The following is a 22,354-nucleotide window of genomic DNA, read 5'->3' as shown; positions in this document are numbered from 1 at the left end:
ATTTATTAGCATTAATGTGCTAAATGTGAAAATGTTTATGTGCTAAATAAAAAACATTTTTATTACGAAATTCAAACAACAAATATTGTTTTGGTGCTTTCAATATGGCGTGACATCGCTGCCTCAGATGAAGTGAAGCGGGAGCGCGCTTGAACCGATCATTCTCCAGGCAACTTGCAAGTGGCATATGATGTGCCATCCTGAAACCGGCGTCTTGTGGTGCCATCTCAAAGAGGCACAAAATCTCTTTCTCGGACCTTTACCATGACTGTTCCCTGCTGGTGGAATGATCTGCCTAACTCAACCAGAGCTGCTGAGTCCGTTCAAGAAACGGCTGAAGACGCATGGTATCTTTTTTCGGCAGCACTTGATCCAGTTATACTAACACTTTCTCTTCTATTCTATCTATTTATAAAATAAAAAATAAAAATAAAACAACTGCTTTAGTTAGTTTAACTGCTTCTATTCCACATGGCCCGGCACCCAAATACCTTGTTGATTTGGTACAAGCAGCCATATGTTCCAGCTCGGGCCCTTAGGTCTAGCACTGAAAACCTACTCGTGGTACCCCGGGTCAGACTCTCTACGGTGGGCGGTAGGGCTTTTAGTGTTGTTGGCCCTAAGCTATGGAATAAGCTGCCCCCAAATCTTCGCGCGGCCGACAACATCCGGACCTTCAAAAAACAACTTAAAACTCATATCTTCAAGCTTCCCCAATAAATAAGTAGGCCTATCCTCAACTCTGTTTTCTCTGTTCTCCACTTTCTCAGCTCTATTTGCTACATACTTTGACGTAATTGTATATTTTGATAAATAGTACAATATGTTTTTCTTTGATTTATGTCAGTTAGTGTATGCTTGTTTCCATCTGTTTGTCTGTTATAAGCAGATGGCCTTTGTATCTGTTTGCTTGCTGTTTGTTTGCTATTTGTACTGCATTGTGAAGCGACCTTGGGTTCTTGAAAGGCGCTATAGAAAATAAACATTATTATTATTATTATTCTATTGTTCTCATTTGTAAGTCGCTTTGGATAAAAGCGCCTGCTAAATGAATAAATGTAAATAAATGAAACGTACATTATAGTGGTCAATTATATATTTATAGAAGCCATAATACTGTCATCCAGCTATAATATGACACAAATAGTATTTTGCCACTATGGTTTCTACCACCTAAATGTAGAAAAGAGAGAGGAGTAATATATGGCACATATTTGGCATAAAGCAAACAAATACACATCAGTAGCTAACATGAAAATGTCTAACGTGCTTGAAAAACTATAGCCTACATTTCCCAACATGCTCCTCAACTACTCCCGTATTCAGGATTAATTTGATAAATCCAAGGATAGTCCAAAAACCTGCCACTAGATGTCAGTAACGTCTTGTCGTCTTCGTGTGTAAAAGAACAGCAGTAGCTACTTGTATTCAAAAGCAAAAAAGTAAACATTTTCATCCGCGTTGTTTCACGCGTGAATATAGGCTAGGTATAGTTTGTAGATTTATGACTGTTTTGTGACAATTTTGCTGTAAGACTATGGATATTTTTACCACACTATTACTATGGTAATACCATGTTTTTTCGACATACACCTCATACTTTTATTTTGCAAGGATGCATTAAATTGAGCGATAGTGACAGTAAAGACCTTTTACACTGACAAAAACACAAATGTTGTACTCTATTTAAAATAAATGCTGTTCTTTTCAAGAAAAAAAATAAGTTTTTCATCATTGACAATGAGAAGAAATGTTTCTTGAGCAGCAAATCAGCATATTAGAATGATTTCTGAAGGATCATGTGACACTGAAGAGAATACTGCAGTAATGATGCTAAAAATAAAAATAAATCAGTGGACATCACCAAAATAAATTACATTTTAAAATATTTTAAAACAGAAAAAAAATAAAATAATTATTTGTAAATTAATATATTTCAGAAACATTCAAAAATCATACCAACCCCAAACCTTAGCATATAGTAGTGTATATAATGGCAAGGTTTCTGGACATGTACGCCAATTGGTGTTCTTCAGTGTTCTCTATGTCCATGCATATTGGAGCGCTCTGTAAATACTATGGTAATCATTCAGAACCATGATATATATATCAAAATATTACCCTATGATACACAACTGTACCATGGTACTGCCAAAGTAGTTTATTCTAAGCACTAATACATTCCCCAACATTCTCAGAAAACAATACAAGTTAAGAGTAGAACTAAAGTATTTGGGCAAAACTGTTCACAATGGATTTGTACCAGTTTTTGGACTATATTTCACCCTCATTAGATGTTTTCACATCTGTTTCCCTGTTTAAAATGCTTTGCAACCAGAGAATGTCTGATAATATGTTCTGTTTCAATGAATCCTGTAAGTGCAAAGCTATTGAATCTGGCACAGGGCTGCATCATAATAAGCGAAGCAAATGTGACACATCCTGGATGATTTAACTAAAACAATAACCAGAAAGGAAATTACTTTGACCTCTGATGGTCACAGATATGTTGTGTGTTGTAGTATATTCCATCTAAGCACCAGGCATGATCCTTCAGATGTGATGTGTATTCAGATGGTGACAAGTGAAGCTTATTGTCGCTAATGAAGTTCAACTGCATGTGAAAAGCCATTCACGCCACCAAGTCTAGCCACAAATCTAGCTTTTGAGACCCCCCTCACATTACATAATGTGAGTGAGCTGCATTTTAAATGCATAGAACAGTTGTGTGTGAATTACAGTATGTTGTGGAATTAGCCCACAAAGTTTATTTTGGCAGCTAATAAGGGATATTTGATGTGCAAATCCCAATGTCAAATACACACATTCAGCTCTTTCATCTTGGAAGGCAAATACACAATTAAAATGTGTGAATGTGTAACAATCACGTGTTAATCGGCTCATAATCACATGGGTGTTAAACTAAGTTAGAGGAAATCCCCCAAATTAGGTTAGAAATGACACCCTCTCATTCTGGTAGGTTAGTCAGGTTTATCACATTTATTACATTTTAATGCCATATCTGCAATCTACACTCTTAGAAAAAAAGGTTTCATGGGGTTCTATACATAAAATGATCCCATGATGGGAACCCCTCAAATGTTCTATATATGAAGCACCAGACAGAACCCTTAATGGTTCTATATAGAACTTTTTCTTCTAATGGTGTTTACAGGGCAGTGATGTACTAAAAATTGAAAGGTTTTTTCTTTGCATACGAGACGACCCCGTTGTCCAAACGATCCCCATTAGTTGAAAAACGATATCATTTATATATTTAATAAAAGCTGTATTATTAATTTCAGTCCAATTGTTGGCGATGCCACTTTGTAAAGAAAAACTACGCGCCTATAGACTGAACGTATAATACTTATGTCACCGTTTTCACAAATTTGCGTTTTTTTTTAGTTTACACGGTGATGATAATGGTATAGTTTTCAAAAACTTGCACTTTGAATCCTGTTTTCAAAAGTTTGTGTTTTCAGGCCCCAAAAACGCCGTTGTCGTGTAGGCTAAATGAACGACCAAAACAATTAAGTTTAAGCTAAAAACCAGAATGCCTGTCAGGAATAGTTGAAATACATGAGAACTTGGATTCCTGTAATCATTTCTGAGGTGTAACTTCACACCTGTAATTGAGAAACTACACATTGAGAAACTATCTTAAATCTAGTTAAAATTGATATTTAAAATCATTTAAAAGCATCAATTGTGGTCACATTTTTTGAGCACATCGCTAAAACCTTTTAGATAACATTAAAATGCATATAATTGTGCGTATGTGTGTCTCTGTTGATGCAGGAGTCAAATGCGACACTTCTGTTTGTGGGAACTGCGGTCACTGATCTCGTCCACCACCATCATCTGCTTCATCACTACAGGAGCCCTAAGAAGGTGTCATATTCAGACCCCTGAGGTCAAAATTTCATGTCTAGCTAAGAATGCAATCAAAGTGGTGTTAATCATGTTAACTTGAAGGAATGGCTGTGATGTGATTGTGTTTTTCTTATGGTCCTCTCCACACATATTTTGATAGAAGCCAGCCAGATCAACTATGTTTCATCTGTTGGTAGAGCTACTGTGTTTGTCAGTCAGTGGAGGATTTGGATTTGTTATCTGAATCAAACATGCTATCCGCACTGACCTTGAAATATCCAGATACTCTGGACTGTTCATGAGGCAAATACACATACGCACAGATATAAGTTCTTCATTATGGCTGGTCAGCTTCAGAGAGAGTGCTACACTAAAGCAAAACTTCTCTGAAATGCTGTATAGATGTGACTAAAGAACTGTTCTGCATTTAACAATTCAACACTTTGTACTAGGTGGGATAGTTCACCCGAAAATACAAATTTTGTCATCATTTACTCACTCTCATGTTGTTTCAAACCTGTATGAGTTTCTGACTTCTGTTGAACACATATTTTAAAGTAACCAGACAGTTAGTAACCAGGACGGTACCCATAGTATTTTTTTTTTCTACTATGGAAGTCATTGGGTGCTGTCAATTTTCTGATTACCAACATTCTTTAAAATATTTTCTTTTGTGTTCAACTCATACAGGTTTGAAACAACTTGAGGTTAAGTAATGACAATTTGTTCATTTTTGCGTGAACTATCCCTTTAACAAATAACCTGGGCATCAGGATGTAGGTTCAAATGTTTATCTATAAGGGAAAGTGATGTAACTGGTCAGTACTGCGTATATGTCTTTCAGTATTTTCAGTTTACCACATTTTAGCTCTCTTTTGGTCCACTTATAATTTTCCGGTGTGACAAATGAATTTGAAGTACAAATATTCAATGTAGTTGCTCTACTATAGTATCTATCTATCTATCTATCTATCTATCTATCTATCTATCTATCTATCTATCTATCTATCTATCTATCTATCTATCTATCTATCTATCTATCTATCTATCTATCTATCTATCTATCTATCATTTCAACTTTCAAGGGTTGTGTGCTCGGGCTGTTTCTGGACGTCACACCTCAGATCTGAGGCTGGAGAAGCTGCTCTTTCCCACAGACCCCCTACTTCTGGTGTCACTTCTCCTCTCAAGTACTGACTGGAATCCTCAGAGGTGCCAACTCGCACCTCACGGAGGATATATACAGGAAGAACATGGTCCACTAGCAAACACAACCTCATTCAGCAACTCTACAGCCATGGATATCTCCAGTTCTGCTCTTCAGCTCCAAGACAACAGCGCTTTCCTTTTTGGCTGCGAGAACATTCTGGATCCGAGCTACGGCGCATCAGATGCGGGCTACTACAGCGCCGGCAGCAGCCTGTCTCCAACCTCTTCCATAGATTCCCGTGGCTTCTCCCCTCCAGCATACTCTTGCGGAGCGGGACACGACATCCTTCAGGTCTTCCCACTCGACAGCAGCACCACCCAGGAGAAGAACAAGGGCCAGCCACCCAAGAGAACCGGGCGGCCAAGGTCAAAATTCCCTGGAGTGAAGCGGGAAACCGCTAGTGAACGGGAGAAGCTGAGGATGAGGGATCTGACCAAAGCTCTTCAGCATCTCAGGACATACCTTCCTCCATCAGTGGCTCCTGCCGGAAAAACCCTGACCAAGATTGAGACGCTACGGCTCACTATCCAGTACATCTCCAGTCTGTCTGCTCAGCTTGAATTCAGTGAAGACGAGGCGAATCGTGGAAACCAGGCCGAGGTCGTCACCGCATCAACCATGTTTGGCAACTTCAGTGCGGCTCCTTCAGTTCCTCAAAGTTTACCAGCTCAGCAGTTCCCATCTATGACCTGTTATCAGGTATGTACAGTACATGTTACTTAAATACTATTTATATGCTATAAAGTACTATTATTATTACTACTACTACTATTTATTATTAACCATTTAAATATGAAGTACATTTAAACTTTATAGGCAATATTGTACTTTAATTGTTGTCGATGTTATCTTAGTTTCGTTGAGATGTTTTTTATTCAAAGTTTAAATTAATAACAATTTAAATATATTTTCCATTTGATCTTTTTTGTCTATATTAATTTTATGTTTCCTTGGCAATAAAAAAAAAAATATATATATATAAGTGTAAGGTTTTGTAAATATTTTATTTTTAGTTAAGATTTATTTTATTTCAAGGTACAAAAATGTTTTTTTGTTTTTTTTTTATGTTTTTAGTTTTGGTTTTAGCTTTAGTTTACTACAATAATCTTGGTTGTATGTAAATAAGGTACATATGAAAAATGCTCCTGTTCTTTTTCTAAACTTGATCTGCATTTTATTTTTCCAGACTCAGAATCCAGTCGAAGGCGATTTCCTTTCATTCCCAGCTCAGGATTTTTGGATTCCCCAGCAACACAATTTCTTCCATGGACAGTGCTGATCTGATTAAAACAGACTGAAATGTAAAACCTGAATGCAAATATGAATCAGTGCAATGTCTGTAAGATAATGAAAATGAAAGACTTATATTTTTTTATATGTTTGTATAGCTATTTATATTTTTTTATGTAAAAAAATATATTAATATTTATGAATTGTATTTTTTTCCCCCGGCAAATAAAGCCTTGAAAAAATCTTACATCACTTGTTTGAGTCGTTTTTGACTTTATTTACAAATGACTTCAATAGTGTGCCCTTTATTCAACACAAACCATAAAGCAGCATCCTAATGAGAGGCAGCTGGGTGATGGTCATTCCTCGTTGTAATTCACATGTTTAAGGAAACCCTCCTGCAGAGCGAGCATTAATGTGGGCAGGATAGTAAACTAACTCTCACAGGTGAGATCCTTTAATACCCCTCAGATTGTAAACAAAGCTCTGTGGGGCTCTTCCTCTGAAATGCAAGAGTCTGATACCTCTTTTAAGCAGTTCTGCATTTGCCTGTAAACAGTCACATGATGTGTTTCTTAATGCAACATAGACCTATTATATCTTAAAGTCACCATGAACAATTCTTATTTTTTATGGAATATTGCAGCATTTATTATAAATGATTTATCTATATTTTTTTTAATATTCATGTGCCATTGTAATCTTTCATTAAAATAACTTCCCCTCCCTCTTGCAGCGACATCTGTTCTCTGATGATGTGTTTACTGGCGCGAGGGCGGGACAACCTGACACTCACATGATATCCACCAATAGCAAACCACAACCATCCAATCAAATCCCGATGGACAAAAGTAAGTCCACAGTCTACATTGTAAGTCTAAATTATACAAGATAATCGCAACTACCGTTTCATGCCGACTTTAAGTACCCATGGTGCCAGCAACAAGGCGGCGTGTTGAGCATCTCAGGATGCCACATACATATCAGTTTGCACAGCAAAAAAGCCTTGCTGTGACTTTGTTAAAGATATTAATAGCACCATTAGTGATGTGTGTGACAGCTGTTCTTCAATGTCCATTTATGTCGTAAGAGTCTTAAAGGTGACAAGTCTGCAGCTGCTTTCAGACCCCATAATAATGAATGACTTCCTCACCCTCCCTTCCTCCCATTTGTGCAGTCTTGTCTACTTCCTCTGCTGAGTCACTAATGACACAGAAGAATTAACCACGTTCATCTACTTACAGAATCAACAAGTCCTGTTACGCTTTGCTGTGCTGTTACATCTTGGCCTTTGTTATGGGTGGCCCATTCCACCATTAACTTTTCAAGTTGTATGTGCAAAATAAGTATGTTTCCCATTCATTTCCTCCATAGATGTTTTAGAAACAACACCACCTACACACACACACACTGATATTCCTATCATTATGAGGACACTCCATAGACGTAATACAACTTTTTTTTACTGTACAAACTGTATATGCTAACTCTAAACCCACCATCACAGAACATTTTCAGCATTTTTACATTTTCAGAAAACAATTTCATTTGATTAATAAGCTGTTTTCCTCATGGAGACCAAAAATGTCCCTCAAGGTCAAAAATGAACGGTACGCTCTCAGAAAAAAAGGTACAAAAGCTGTCACTGTGGCGGTACCTTTTCAAAGGGTACACCTTTGTACCTAAAAAGTGCATATTAGTCCCTCAAAGGTACATATTGGTACCAAAAGTGTACATATTAGTACCTAAATGGTACATATTAGAACCCTTTTGAAGGGTACTGTCCCAGTGACAGCTTTTGTACCTTTTTTTCTGAGAGTGTATTACTACTATACTTGTGGGATACCATACCATACTATACAATAACGTAGGGTTTACCAGGCACACACACGTTGGGTTTTCATGTTTTATGGGGACCTTCCATAGATATGATTTTTATACTGTACAAACGTTATATTCTATTCCCTAACCCCAAACACAACTCTCACAGAAAACGTTCTACATTTTTACATTTTCGGAGACCAAAACATTTCCCCACAAGAACAAGGATTTCGGATCTTTGTGGGGACATTTTTCCCCATAACGTAAGGTTTACCAGGACCACAAACACACACACACACACACACACACACACACACACACACACACTCTCACAAACACACACAAAACAATTAAATGAAAAATTACAAACTTTTTTATTTGAAGTTGACATTCACAATAAGACTAGAGATTATGAGCATAAAAATATTTGATATTTATTGCAAAACAATTTGAGTAAAGACTGACTTCAGAATTATAAATGAGTAATAAAATACCACAAAATATTTTAATTATCTAATATGTTCAGAGGCACAGAACAGCAGATAATCAGACTTTATTAGATAGTCTCTATTCATTTTCAGGGCGAACATATATATTTTAAATGAGTCAAATATGAAAATATTGTATACAAATATATAGAATATTCATATTGACACTGCGTTTAGACTGACTGTTCAATCAGCCAATTCATCACGTGCACTTTGTTTTCAGATACCCATTTAAAGTTGGCTTTAGCCTGCTCAATGGCCTGTTCTATTGCATACGATTCAGTATCAAAACTGCTCGCTGCAATTTCCTCTTTGAATCGTTGTAACTGTGATTTGCCAAAGAAACAGAGAGAAAGAAAGAGATAAATACACACATTTTCATATTTTCAGCAAGACACGTGTTATGTCTACGACACATCTCAAGAAAAAAAGAAAAATAGATTACAGCATAACAACAGACCATTAATTTCAAGTATACATTAAAAATACAAAATATTATATAGTAACTACTGTTCAAGTATGGGGACAGTATTTTTTTTAAATTAACTTTCGAAATAATTAGCAATTAATATCTTTATTTAGCAAGGATGTATTACAGTACATTTGATCAAATAATAAATATAAAAATATAAATATAAAATAATTAATTTTATATGTCAAATACATTTTAACATTTTTCAAATAAACGTTCTTTTGAATTTGTGATTATTAATCAAATAATAACAGGAATAAACAGCATTTTAAAATATAATAGAACATTTTAAAATTGTAATAATAATTGACAATATTGTTGTTTTTACTATATTTTTGATCAAATAAATGAAGTCTTAGTAAGCACAAAGAGAGAGTGAAAAAAGCATACCAATCTTAAACGTTTGAATGGCATTGTATTAATGTTTGTTTTGTATTTGACCCATCCCCAAAGCAACCTCTTATTAAAATAGCACAAACCTTTTGCAGTTCAAGTTCTGTAGAAAACGTTTTTGTGATGGCGTGAATCAATCTATCAAATGAGGATCTTGTTTCGTAACTATAGAGATTACGTAACAGAAAAAGTCAGTAGAGAGTAAATACTACATGTTTTGTTGAAAGAAGGAAATGCACCACTTACTCTTTAATTATATATTCCCAGTTGACTCTGACGAAGTCCCAAGCCAACGGCTGCCCTATTACATTGCCCGCAACATACACAATAGCGAAGATAACGTCCTGCTTCCTAATCAGGTTTGGATCTGTTGTGTATTCCAGGTACCTTTAAAAAACAAAAGGCAATTGCATGAGTATATATTAAATCTACAAATTGACTTGAGCTAGCTTTGAAAGCATAAGATCCCACCCTCCCTTCTTCAGAGTAAGCAAAAGCCACGCCACCTCCAAAACCTCATTGAACAATCAGTCTAAACGCAGTGTCAATATGAATATTCTATATACAGTATTTGTGTGCAATATTTTCATATTTGACTCTTTTACAATATATAGGCTATATATAGATATATATATATATATACATGCATTCTACATTATTAATAATTTTCAATACCAAGAGTCAAAGAATGTTCATTCAGGACTGTACAGTACGAAATGTGTTTGTTTATCTATTTCTTTAAAACACTCCAGACTTACATGCAGAGAAAGGTGCAACCTCTTTTTGACCATATTATGTTCCCCGAAATACCCTACGTTTTTTTTTGCTTTTAGTATGAATATGTTTGCCTTAAGGTTATAAATATGCTGGTGTGTTCCAAAACAATAACAAAATTCACATTTAGGAGACTTACAGTCTCTCACTTCCGCTAAAATGGATCACGGATTTTTATGACATCACTGCGGACTTCAGCTTCTCATCATATCTTCTGTCCATTTAAATGCTCAGAATCGAAAGCGTCCCGCCCCCAATGCTATAAACACCACCTGGTCAAAGCGACCGTTGACACGTCACGGAGCAATATGGGTTGGAGATGTGTGTTTGGTTAATCAAACGCTTGAGTTTTATTCCGTTTTCCAACTGTACGTTGGTTAAGAATGAAATGGCTAGAATTTATTCATACAATCCAACGTATCATCACCGCTCGGATTCGCTTCCATGGTGCAGTCAAGTACGACTTGCAGTCTGTGAGGTAAACTAAACGCTATTGGCTATTTGAAAAGGGGGAGGAGCAATTCAATATTTCCCGCCTTAGCTTCCTCTTTCAGTAGAAATTACATCAACGCATCATACAAAGCTGCATGTTCCCAGGCACTTCAGTGGTGTTTAAAACAAATTCATTGAAATAAACAGACTTCTAACTCGCATACATGCTACACTGTTCAAAAGGTTAGGGTCAGTAAGATTTTTTTTATGTTTTTAAAGTCTCTAATGCTCATCAAGGCTGCATTTATTTGAAACATTGAGATAGAAATCTTTTGAAACATTATTACTTTTGACCCCGCCAAAAAAAAAAAAAAAAAAAACATTTTTAGGATGCCGTATATATAGGGCTCACCTGTTTAACAGCCAGGTCTCTTTAGTGCATGATAGACCAAATAACAGTTTCTCTGCCTCTGCAGCAACAGTACAGTTCTTGAACATCTTCCATCCAAAATTCCACTCCTCCTCACCACCAGCTGCAATGGCATTACAGTACACCGTCCGCTTCAGATTTGGGGGAATTCTTGAGTAAAAAATTAAATAAAAAAGATTGAAATGAACTGAACAGAACCAAACCAGTAAGAGCTAAAGTGATCTGACTTGAATTGAAGTGATCAATACTTGAATGAACAGACCTAGAAAGAACTGAACTAGTTTGAACTGATTTCTGACTTGAATTGTCAATAGTGTGAATAGACCTAGAAAGAGCTGAACTAGCAACAGAGTAGAACTGAATTGAATTACACTCCCATGAACAGAATTAAACCTGTCTGGCTTGAACTGAATTCTGACTGTAACAGAACTGAATTGAATCTCTGAACTGAACTGAATTCAAGTGAATTAGCAGAAGCAGACAAAGCTGAACTGGCATGTACTATATTTAGATTTTGGGCTGAGAGAAGCGGGTTACTGTCATACGGGTTACTGTCAGGGTTCTTCATCCATTGTCTGTACCACATCCTAGTGAGCTCTGAACATTCTTTCACTCCAGTTTTGCAGGCCACTGAAATAGCATTCAGTTGGTTGTGTCTATAAACAGAATTCACACAAATCAGACAATGTTTCAGTAACCTCCATCACTAATATTTATGAAACAGAAGTGATATAATCTGTGTTCCAATTCAGAGGCTGCATCCTTCGAAGGATGCCGCTAAGTTCGGATGGAGCGTTGTTAAATGGGACGGTCTAGCCTACGGAGGACTGTTCTTGTTGTCTAGCAAATCTAAAAGCTGCCATTGACGAGCAGCAGTAACGTTTGTACTGGACTTATTTTTTTTTTTTTAAGTTATATTCAACTGTCTGAAAACAAAACTGTCTAAATATGTTCACCTTGGTACATTTCTGTACATAATAAAGAAACTATATAAAATTGTGTCTTAGTAAAATACAAGTCAACATTTAAACTGCTTTTTTATATATATTTCTATTTTTACATTTGTATCATTACGTATTTGAGTAAGTTGAAACCCACTACTTAAGTGTAATCCGGCAATTTCTCTCAAAAAATCCTGTTGTCACCGGTGCACAATGAATTCTGGGGTAGGGTAGACCGCGAAGGGTCCATCTGTTGTATCCTTCATTGTCCGGGAAATGAAGCCGCATTTGAAGGAGCTTTCGAATTGGGACAGTACTCGTCACGCCGCTGTGGCACAATCGGCTTAAAAGGATGCATTCTCTGAATTGGGACGCAGCTTTATTTTAAAGTGGTCATTTCATATTTTCAATTTTTTATCATTTTTATTTCCACTGTGGTCTACGTAAAGTGTCAGTAATGGTTTTGGACCAAAAATAACAGTAATAATTAAATTTTATATGACCATATTCCACTCCGACCCCTGTTTTTTGCATTTGTGCCTAGGCTATATGGTTTTTATGTAAACATCATCTTTGCATGCAAAATTACCAGTGGGTTTGCACAAGATTTTACAGATTTCCTCACATCTTATTCATATTTACCACATTGTTCTTGCAATAGTATATATTTCCTCATTTCCTCAATATGTTCATGTCTTTTTGTGGTCTGTCTGTTGTCAATACAGAATGAGTTGCTTAGTTTCAATAAATGTTCCTTTTTTTACCGAGGAGGAAGTTTTCATAGTACGTTTAACTTAGGGGTGTCCAAACTCAGTCTTGGAGGGCCGCTGTCCTGCAGAGTTTATCTCTAAACTTGCCTTAACACATCTGCCTGGAAGTTTCTAGTATGCCTAGTAGGGATGTGCCCGAAGCCTAATTCCATATCCGGAAAGGCACGGAAAATGAATATCACATGCTAAAGGGACATGACTAGGCTTGCTGTGGTAGTCTGTTACATTATAGTACATCAGATTTCACTTATCACATGAAGATAGTAGGGAGGATTACTGACAGGACAATGTCAGAGGATTTGGTGTGCAACAGATCCTGAGCCTCCTTGACAAATATCTTATCTTCCATGCCAGAGACAGCGGTTCAAATCCCGCTCTGAGAGGGTCGAGTCGAGTAGGATCAGAGGAGGTTATACATGGATTGGCACTTCGAATTCTACACGGAAATAGTTGACCATCTGGGTACCTTTGGAATACTCATTTCAACATACTACGATTTAAGTCGCACCAATTTGAATTTGTTTATGATGGATAGTGTGCGAATTGAGACACAGCACTTGATTAGTTGGTTCAGGTATGTTTAATTGGGGTTGGAGCTGAACTCTGCACGACAGCGGCCCTTCAGGATTGGACACCCCTGGTTGAACACTTTTTCTCCAAAGATCAAGAACAATTTGATTTCCCATGATGTGACCCCTTTAAAATTATTTTGTGGTCATAGTTAAAGTTATAACTGATGTGTTGTGTTACTAAAGTATTATTTAGAATAAACTGTGAAAGAGGGAATCTTGTATTTACTGGTCTGTGTATCTTGGGGGTTTCTGAGTCCAGTTTGATGTGATAACTTTGAAGTGGTCAAAAAGAGGTTGCACCTTTCTCCGCATGTAAGTCTGGAGTGTTTTAAAGAAATAGTTAAACAAACACATTTCGTACTGTACAGGTCTGAATGAACATTCTCTGACTCTGGGTATTGAAAATTATTAATAATGTAGAATGCATATATATATGTGTGTGTGTGTATACCTGCAAAGGTCCATAAACTTCTGATCGCTCAAACATGAGGAAAAAGTAGTCCATATTTCTTATTGCAGCTTCCCATGGTATGTATTCCTTCTCCTCAGAGAGATACTTGGTTGTTCTCAGAGCCAGGGTTACGTTGATTAACTCGGCCCTATGAATGATCAGATTCAGATGAAAATCAATTTTATTATTTTGAGCAAATTAAATGTCCATTGATTAAATATCTCTGGAGAAGAGAGCTTACCTCGCCAAATTAAATGCATCATCGATGATCTGGCCCCTGTTAAGAACTGAAATAACCTATGTGTATAGAAGGAAATATGTATGTATATATATATATATATATATATATATATATATATATATATATATATATATATATATATATATATATATATATTGAATATGCTGAATGTTTTAACTTAATTAAATGTATGAGATACTCACTTTATGATCTGAAGTCAGTTGTGTAAAAAGACGTTCCCAGTTGTGGGAGTCATAATTAACCCTGTAGAATCCTGTGACATTCAGGTTGGCCAATACCCAGTCAGTATCTGTCTTCATGGACTCATATGAAGCAGTTTTAGTAAGCAGCCAGTGCTGACCCATGTTGCTACCACTCTTCATCCAGGTGATTGGCACAAACCATTCGTAACTGCAATTATTTTTGAAGATACACACAGTACAAGTTCTGAAACAATAGGACATGAATCCGAACAAATGTTGTCAGGGTAAACATACTTGTAGTCAGATGTCATGATGCTGTCTGCCGCCTCTGGGTCTATCAGGAAGTGCTGCTGAGAGATAATTCCTGTTTGTGTGTCAATAGTTACTACAGGGAAACCCATCTGAAGAATCCAGCGATTCATAATTTCATTTATTGAGGCTGGTAGCTGGATGCTTGAATCTGCGTCTACAACCTAAAAAAATAGATTTTATACAAATCAAATTATAATACAAATTATGGCTAAAAAACAAACACACTTATGCAAATATTTAAGGAATACATTGCATCAGTTTTGCAACTTACATCCTGCAGTTTTTCCCAAAGATCTGTGTACACAGTGTTGCTGTATGCATACTCTTTCAAGTAGTTCTGTGGAAATCGTGTGAAAGTGTTATTCTAAGAAAAAGTCACTCAGTCGCACGAATGTATCATAAAAGCTCAAACTTTAGAACATCAAACACTTGAAAATACACATACATGAAGTCCTTTAGCAAAGACAGGCTCCGTCAGAAATTCAGACAGCATTCTCAGTATTGCAGCCCCCTGCAACAACAATGTATCCTTATTCGTTAACTAAAAACAAATGCAATATAACACTGCTTAATAGTGTTATTTCAAATTGTCTTTAGCACATGATGGAAACCTTGCTATACGTGATTTCATCAAATAGCATATTGATTTGATCCGGTGTATTGACATCATGCTCTCTTGAAGACAGCGGGTGTGAGGAAACAAAAGCGTCGGCTTGAAATGCACCCTGAACCTGCTGCTGCACCATCAGATCTTTCTTCAAGAGAGAAAGAGAGAGAGAAAGAGAGAGAGAGAGAGAGAGAGAGAGAGAGAGAGAGAGAGAGAGAGAGAGAGAGAGAGAGAGAGAGAGAGAGAGAGAGAGAGAGAGAGAGAGAGAGAGAGAGAGAGAGAAAAGACAGCTATCTTGTTACATCTTCATTCATTCATTATGTATTTTAACAAATTATCTGTTAAGCATTATTTGTTAATGTTATTAAAATTACTTTTAATGTGTTAACAGTAACTTCTATAAAGAGAACATAAACGATCTTGACTTTGCTCATGATTATCAATTATGTTATGTGACGTTCGCCCCATAGCCCACACATTTATGGTAGGGTGAAAGGAAGACACACTCTGCTAATCTGGCAAAGTTACAATGAATGAATATTGATTGAGCTACTTGACTTTATATCACTGCGGCATCGTGAGAGACAGGGTTTCACCAAAGTGTGTGTTGCTTGCTTCACAAATTGAGTCCAGGCAGAGATCAAGTCATTGGCCTTTTTTTAATAATCAACTCAAATCTCCAAAACTTTTTTAACCAAAACACTCTTCAATTTGATCTTTATGCTCTCTAACAAAAAAACAACCAGTCTCTCTGTTCTCAGTTTATTAACAGCTTTTCTCCTGGGCATGGGACAGCTTCACTCGCAACAGCTGTGTCCCCACCGCTGAGGAACCAGGTAACTGTAGTCCGGGACTAGGTGGCCATCTTGGTTTGTAGTCCCCAGTGCTGCAACCACCTAGACGGCACATACCTTGCCTCTATGACACACCCTCTCATGATGGCACAATCACGGAATGTTACCAAGCCACATCTGCAAGGCTTAATTCACGCAATTTTCGTTGGAAAACAGAAAGCGGGTATTTGCGAAACATAAATATTTTTAACGGGATACTCAAACAATGGTTCATGGCGCAAGACGCTGAAAACTGCAGATTAAGGAGCCGTTTACACTACGCCGTTTTAAACTTTTTGTGTGTTTTGGCCGTTCATTTACGTTGTGGGGGCCTGAAAATGCAAACTTTTGAAAACAGTTTTCAAAGTGCAAGTTTTTGAAAACGATACACTTATCGTCACTGTGTAAACCATATTAAACTACAAAAACACAAATATTTGAAAACGGCGACGTCATGTGCATGCATATTACTTGTTCAGTCTATTGGCGCGTAGTGATTCTCTGCAAAGTGACCTTGCCAACTACTAGCCTGACATGCATAATACAGCATTCTTAGACGTTTTCGTGGATCCGTGTGAAGGGGATTGTATTGACAACGTTGTTGTCTGTACATGAAAAACGCGAAGGAAAAACTTTTCCGTTTTTAATACATCATTTTCGTGTAGGTCTAAACATACATGAAAAAAGAAAATACCAGAACAGTTTCCTTTCGATCTAGACAGCCAGAGGCAGTGTTGAAAGCACTGGTGGAAAATCCCTCGCGCTTGAGAGAATCAAATAACGAGGATGTAATTTCATGGGAGACAAATGTAAGCTTGACCCAAAGCAGTCGACCAGTTTTATGGGTCTTGTCCTCAACTCTGTCTCGATGTTGGTTGTTCCAACTCCAGAGAGAATAAGGTCAATTCTGAGGACTGTAAGTCGTCTTCTGTTTGGGACGTATTCAGAAGTAAATTTCTCTTCTGAGACTCTTGGGGAAAGCTCATATCAGCATCAACAGTAGTACCACTGGCTCAGACCTTTCCAGCGATGGCTCGTTCAAAAACGTCTGTGTCCAATACGAGACAAATACGAGAAAATCAGTCACACACTGTTGCATGCAAGCCCTAGCACCTTGGTCACAGGAGTTTCTTGTCAGAGGATTACTATTGTGACCTCCACCCGCACAGCGCACATCAATGTCCTAGAGTTGACAGCGGTGTTTCTTACCCTTCACCTTCAAACTGTTCAATTTCAAACATATTTTGATGTGCACAGACAACAAGGTGACCGTTTTTATATCAACCATTGAGGCACAGCCACAAGGTCACAGAGTGTGCTTCAGGAAGCACACAACCTGCTTGTGAGCTACGCTCTGTCACAAGACTGGACTCTACACCCAGAACTGGTGCAAGTGATATGGAGGACGTATGGGACTGCGGCAGTAGATGTGATCGGACGCCGTCACCACTGATTTGGAGGACTCTGTGTCAAGTGCGCGACTGTGGCCACTGTCTGCTTTTCACTGATAATAGGACCACCTTGTCATCTGCCCAACAGACCAGGCCTCCTGAGTCAGCAAGAAGGACGAGTTTGGCACCCACATCTAGATCGATTGAAACTGTGGGTGTGGCCATTGGGCCCTCTTTTGGAGTGTTCAGTGAGGACCAGGGACACTGTTTTAAATGCATGTGCGGCATCTTCGCGAAAGTTGTATGCTTGTAAATGGAAGGTGTTCTCTGACTGGTGTTCTAGCTGTGATCCATTACACTGCTCAGTGGGATGTATTTTGGATTTTTTGCAACATCTTGTGGAACTTGGGCATTCTACATCTACACTAAAGGTCCATGTGGCGGCTTTAGCAGTTCACCGATCAGAGTTTAGTGACTCTTCACTTGGGTCTGAGCAGCTGATTTTTTCTTTCTTGAAAGGAGCTAATCATCTGTGTCCTCACGGGACATGCGGAGTCAGACATGGGACTTGGGTATGGTTCTCAATTCCTTGTGTCACCCACCATTTGATCCAATGTTAGAGTCTGACATGAAATTGCTGTCATTTAAGACTGCATTTCTCTTGGCCATTACAACAGCAAAGTGTGTGAGTGCACTCCATCAGCGAGTTCCCCGTTTGCGCTGGAGAAGTGTTTCATTGTGGCCCAATCCGGCATTTCTACCCAAGATTTTGTCTCCACTGTTTTATGAACCAGCCTATTGTGTTGGCTGCACTGGCACCAGATCAAGCTGACATACGGTTGGAGCTATGTCCAGTTAGGTCTTTGAAGGCTTACATTGATAAGACAGCAGTCTGGCGTAAGACTGATCAATTGTTTGTCTGTTTTAGTGATACACGCAGAGATGTTACACTTTCTAAACAGAGACTGGCGCACTGGGTGACGCAGGTAATTTCTCATGCGTACGAGTCTGTGGGGCAGTGTGCGCCCTCATCTATTCACTGTCATTCTTCACGTGCTTTGGCAACATCTTGGGCAGCGTTCAGAGGAGTATCGCTTTCTAGGTATTCGTCTTCCACTAGTGCTTTCAGCACTGCTTCTGGCAGTCTGGAGCGAAAGGAAATAGTTCCTAGTGTATTCTTATTGTGTTTGCTACTATTTTGTGAACATAAAAATGATCTTCCTAAACTTGGGGATATGTAGACTTAGTGATATACAGGAGATATATAGATATAGTGAATACAAACTTACAATATTCCAGGTGGGCTCAGCATAATCCGCTCCAAGAACTGACACATAACTCGCAAAGCCTTCGTTGAGCCACAGGTCGTTCCACCATCTCATGGTCACAAGGTTCCCAAACCACTAAATTAATTTATTGCCATTAGTTAAATTGATTAGACAATTAAAGCTGTTTAAAAAGACCACTATTAGAAACATACCACATAGTCCACATACCATATGTGCAAGTTCATGTGTGATTACAGTGATCACCCATTCTTTATCTCTATTGGAGGACACTTTAGGGTCGTAGAAAAGAGATTTTTCTCTGTATGTGACCAGACCCCAGTTTTCCATTGCTCCAGCAGCGAAATTAGGCAGTGCGATTTGATCTAGGGATAAGAAAGTAATACTGGTTTTCCCCCCAATGGCCCCTAAGTGTTTATGTATGTAACAGATTGAGAAATGAAGTTTGGAAAGAACTTGCTTGTTTAAACTCTCACCTGATTTGACTAGAGGATATTTGATGTTGTAATAGTTTTCGAAATACTTCAAAATAGGGAATGTCACATTAAGGGCGTAATCTCCCTGTCCGTTCTCAATGGCTTCTCTACGTCCCCAGATTCTGATCTAAAAAAAAAAGTGTTTTATGCATTTGGTGGAAAAATACATGAATACATTTAATACCCATTTTTATTTTGTTGTCTGCATTTAAAATATTTGTATACAAGGAAAGAAGAGAGCAAGAGAGTAAGAATATCTACCAAAACATTGGCCTCTGTTGGGGATTGTATGCTGATAAATTCACTGACGACGAAGGCCAACAGATATGTTGACATTTTTTCAGTTGGCTCAAATCTGGTCAGTAAAACCTCTTGATTATCTATAGTGATGCTTTCAGTGCCTAGAAACGTGAGAATATGAGTGAAGAATTAAAATGTCTACAGATAAATCCATGCAATACCATTCAAAGGTTGGGGGTTAATTAGATTTTTGTGTGTTTTTAAAGAAGTCTCTTATGCTCACCTATCAGGCTGCATTTATTTGATCAAAAATACAGTAAAAATTAATATTTTGTGGAAACCTTGATAGAAAAAGACCTTGATGCAGCATCTATTTTAAATAGATTTTTTTGTAATATTAAAAATGTCTTTTCTGTCACTTTTGATCAATTTAATGCATCATTGCTGAATCAAATTAATACTTTTTAAATCTTACTAACCCCAAGCAGTTATAAGAAAAAAAAAAAAAATTTAAAATAATTGTTCGTAATGTTCAATGTAAAACTCGTCAGTGCTTATATAACACTGTTGATGGGGACAAATAAAGCATCAGTAAGTGATAAAAGAGCAGGTTATTAACCACACCCAACAATCAAGGCTACCATTATTCAACTTTGGAAAAACTTCAGTCGAGTTGACATAATTGGTAAGGTCTAAACTTCTGAAGTGTTTCATGTTGGCAATGTGTCTTCAACTTCAAAAGATTTGTGAACTCAGAATCTCATTTAATCTGTGTCTCATTGAAGAATCAAGAAGCATATGCTTAATGTCATGAATTATAGGATTTTCATAATTTGATATTTTTTTCAGAAAGGTATTTCAATTGTGAAAACTGAGTATAGAAGCATATGCAAATGGACTCTATGATAATGTCGAGCTTTGTTTGAACTGAAAAGGCAATATTGTCAGTATTGTCTAATATTTTCTATAGTATTATTAATAGAAAATACTAGCTTGCCCTCAATACCTATTACATTTGTCACTGATGTGTGCACTAACCCAGCTCCATGCCGTTAGCAAGGGCCACAGTTCCAGGAGGGTGTAGGAGAGTCAGGTGAAACACGGCCTTCATTGCCGGCTCATCAAAGCAGGGGAACGTTTTCCGGGCGGAAGTGGGCTGCATTTGAGTTGTGGCAGCAACTCTGCCAAAATGAAAGTTATATTAGTTAAGTTTGTAAGAACTAGCTATGTGATTTAGCTAGTCTTCACAAATGTCTTGTTCAATAATACGAGGGAATTAACTGGGAAATATTTAGTAATTTAATAACAATGAAAATATACAGCAGTGACTTGTGGTGTGAGATTTCTAGATCTATTTTAAACATGTTTAAAATGTAAACATTAAGCCCTGATTTCACAGACAGGGTTTATATTAAGCCAGGATTAGACCTTAGTAAAATTAGGACATTTAAGTAGCTTTATAAATGTGTGAAAAATGCATCTTGAGACAAAACAATGACAATGACATATTTTAAGATCTGCCAGTACAAGTCTCTTTCAGATAAAACAGCTTAAGCATGCATTTTTGTCTGTGAAACCGGGGGTAAATATTTGTTCCCCTTTTTTTTAAATGAGCTATAATTCTGTCATGACCTGATAGTAATTGAGATACATAAAATATATATATTTTTTCATTTTAAAATTACATTTTAAATTAAATGCATCACCGGACAATGTAAATTAATCCAAAAAAAAAAATAGAAGTTGATAAAAATTTGTGGAAAAAAACATACTGCATAAGAAATGGTGATCTGTTACAGCATCTAAAATACCTGTACCTTATACATAAATATACTAAATTAAAAAGGTTGAATAAAAATAATTGTCAACTACCTAAATACAGGCATTATATTAAAAATAAAATGTTTTGTTATAAATCATTTTATACTTATGAAATAATTATTATATTATATCTTTTTTATGAGAATTAGTGTAAGTGATTACCTTGATGGTGATTACATAAGCGGTTAAAATACAAACGTTTAAGTTTCTTCTTTCTTACCAAAGTCATTTCAGCAGTAATTATAGCTTTACACATCTTACTTTTTCACGCCATTTTCTTCGTATTCGCTTCTGTAAAATCCTCCGAGGTCATCTGATAGCTCTCCACGGAATTCTGTGTAGAGCCAATAGGATTTTCCAACTTGTAGTTGTTCTTTCAGATGAATCACCATAAACTGTGTTTCTGTTTTAAACCAGGTTTTCAGTATGGCCGGAGCGCTTGTCCCTCCCAAACCCATCAGTTTGGCATGGTGCATCTCCGACGTCAAGGTGAAGTTCAGTTTATTGGAATGCATAATGATCAGGTTGGTCTCCTTCACGCACTTAAATGCCACTCCAGATTTCCCAGTGAAAATGTACATCCCATGCTTGTCCGTCACCAACCGAGGCCAAAGCGTCACATTGTAGTACTCAGGACTAAGGCTGTCAGGCAGTCTGTACTTGTCCCAGGGTTCTGAGTTGTTGGAGGTTTCTGAGGTGCTGTAGGGTTTTGTTGTCATCTCCACACCAGTCTCGTCTATGGTGTTTACCTCGTTTTTCCGTTTCTCTTGAGCGTAGAGCACTGATAAAGTAAGGATGGTGAGCACAGCTCCAACGCTCAGCCCAAGTAGCACAAACCCTATGGGCTTACTGATGTAGCCTTTCCCCATGACTGCTGAGTTAGAATGAAGTCTCAGGAGATGTTGTGAGGAAAGATATAGTTAATGATGGGGCCAGGACACGATCAAGTCTATCTGGACAGTGTTGATGTGTGTGTGAGTGTGTGATTAAATAGTGCTGACTGATGAATCATGCTGCTGTTGCTATATACCACTTCTGTGAAAAATAGTTACACAAGCTCTAAATGTTAGCATATGTTGCAAAC

General features: G+C 37.4%; 2 protein-coding genes across 2 annotated transcripts; one reads left to right on the top strand and one right to left on the bottom strand.

The window, feature by feature from the left end:
- Window positions 1-5,173: 5,173 nt before the first annotated feature.
- mespaa (mesoderm posterior aa) lies at window positions 5,174-6,365 on the top strand (the record flags this gene model as incomplete). The annotated part of the gene is made up of 2 exons (XM_084405901.1): window positions 5,174-5,785; window positions 6,273-6,365. 2 exons carry the CDS (start codon window positions 5,174-5,176, stop codon window positions 6,363-6,365), a joined length of 705 nt encoding a protein of 234 aa, XP_084262027.1.
- A 2,128-nt stretch (window positions 6,366-8,493) lies between these two features.
- Window positions 8,494-22,222, bottom strand: anpepla (alanyl (membrane) aminopeptidase-like a). The gene is made up of 19 exons (XM_084403649.1): window positions 21,532-22,222; window positions 20,488-20,630; window positions 19,471-19,610; window positions 19,210-19,336; window positions 18,944-19,098; window positions 18,737-18,850; window positions 15,228-15,371; window positions 15,062-15,127; window positions 14,888-14,953; window positions 14,599-14,777; window positions 14,305-14,512; window positions 14,102-14,157; window positions 13,861-14,008; window positions 13,636-13,727; window positions 11,672-11,782; window positions 11,109-11,276; window positions 9,737-9,877; window positions 9,577-9,655; window positions 8,494-8,951 (listed from the first exon to the last, which is right to left on the bottom strand). Exons 1-19 carry the CDS (start codon window positions 22,137-22,139, stop codon window positions 8,799-8,801), a joined length of 2,898 nt encoding a protein of 965 aa, XP_084259775.1. The 5' UTR covers window positions 22,140-22,222; the 3' UTR covers window positions 8,494-8,798.
- Between the last annotated feature and the right edge of the window lie 132 nt (window positions 22,223-22,354).

Source organism: Rutilus rutilus, assembly GCF_951802725.1.
Source record: "Rutilus rutilus genome assembly, chromosome: 3".
NCBI classification, from domain to species: Eukaryota; Metazoa; Chordata; class Actinopteri; order Cypriniformes; family Leuciscidae; genus Rutilus; species Rutilus rutilus.
Note: the sequence above shows the minus strand (reverse complement) of the source record. Positions and strands in the feature narration are given on the sequence as shown.

Excerpts from the sequence above, each read along its gene's own strand:
- anpepla (XM_084403649.1), bottom strand. The coding sequence starts at position 22,139 with ATGGGGAAAGGCTACATCAGTAAGCCCATAGGGTTTGTGCTACTTGGG. Across the intron at positions 20,631-21,531 it reads GAAGAAAATGGCGTGAAAAA|AGTTGCTGCCACAACTCAAA; the intron begins GTAAGATGTGTA and ends TCATTTTGGCAG. Across the intron at positions 13,728-13,860 it reads AAGTTTATGGACCTTTGCAG|ACTTACATGCGGAGAAAGGT; the intron begins GTATACACACAC and ends AAAACACTCCAG.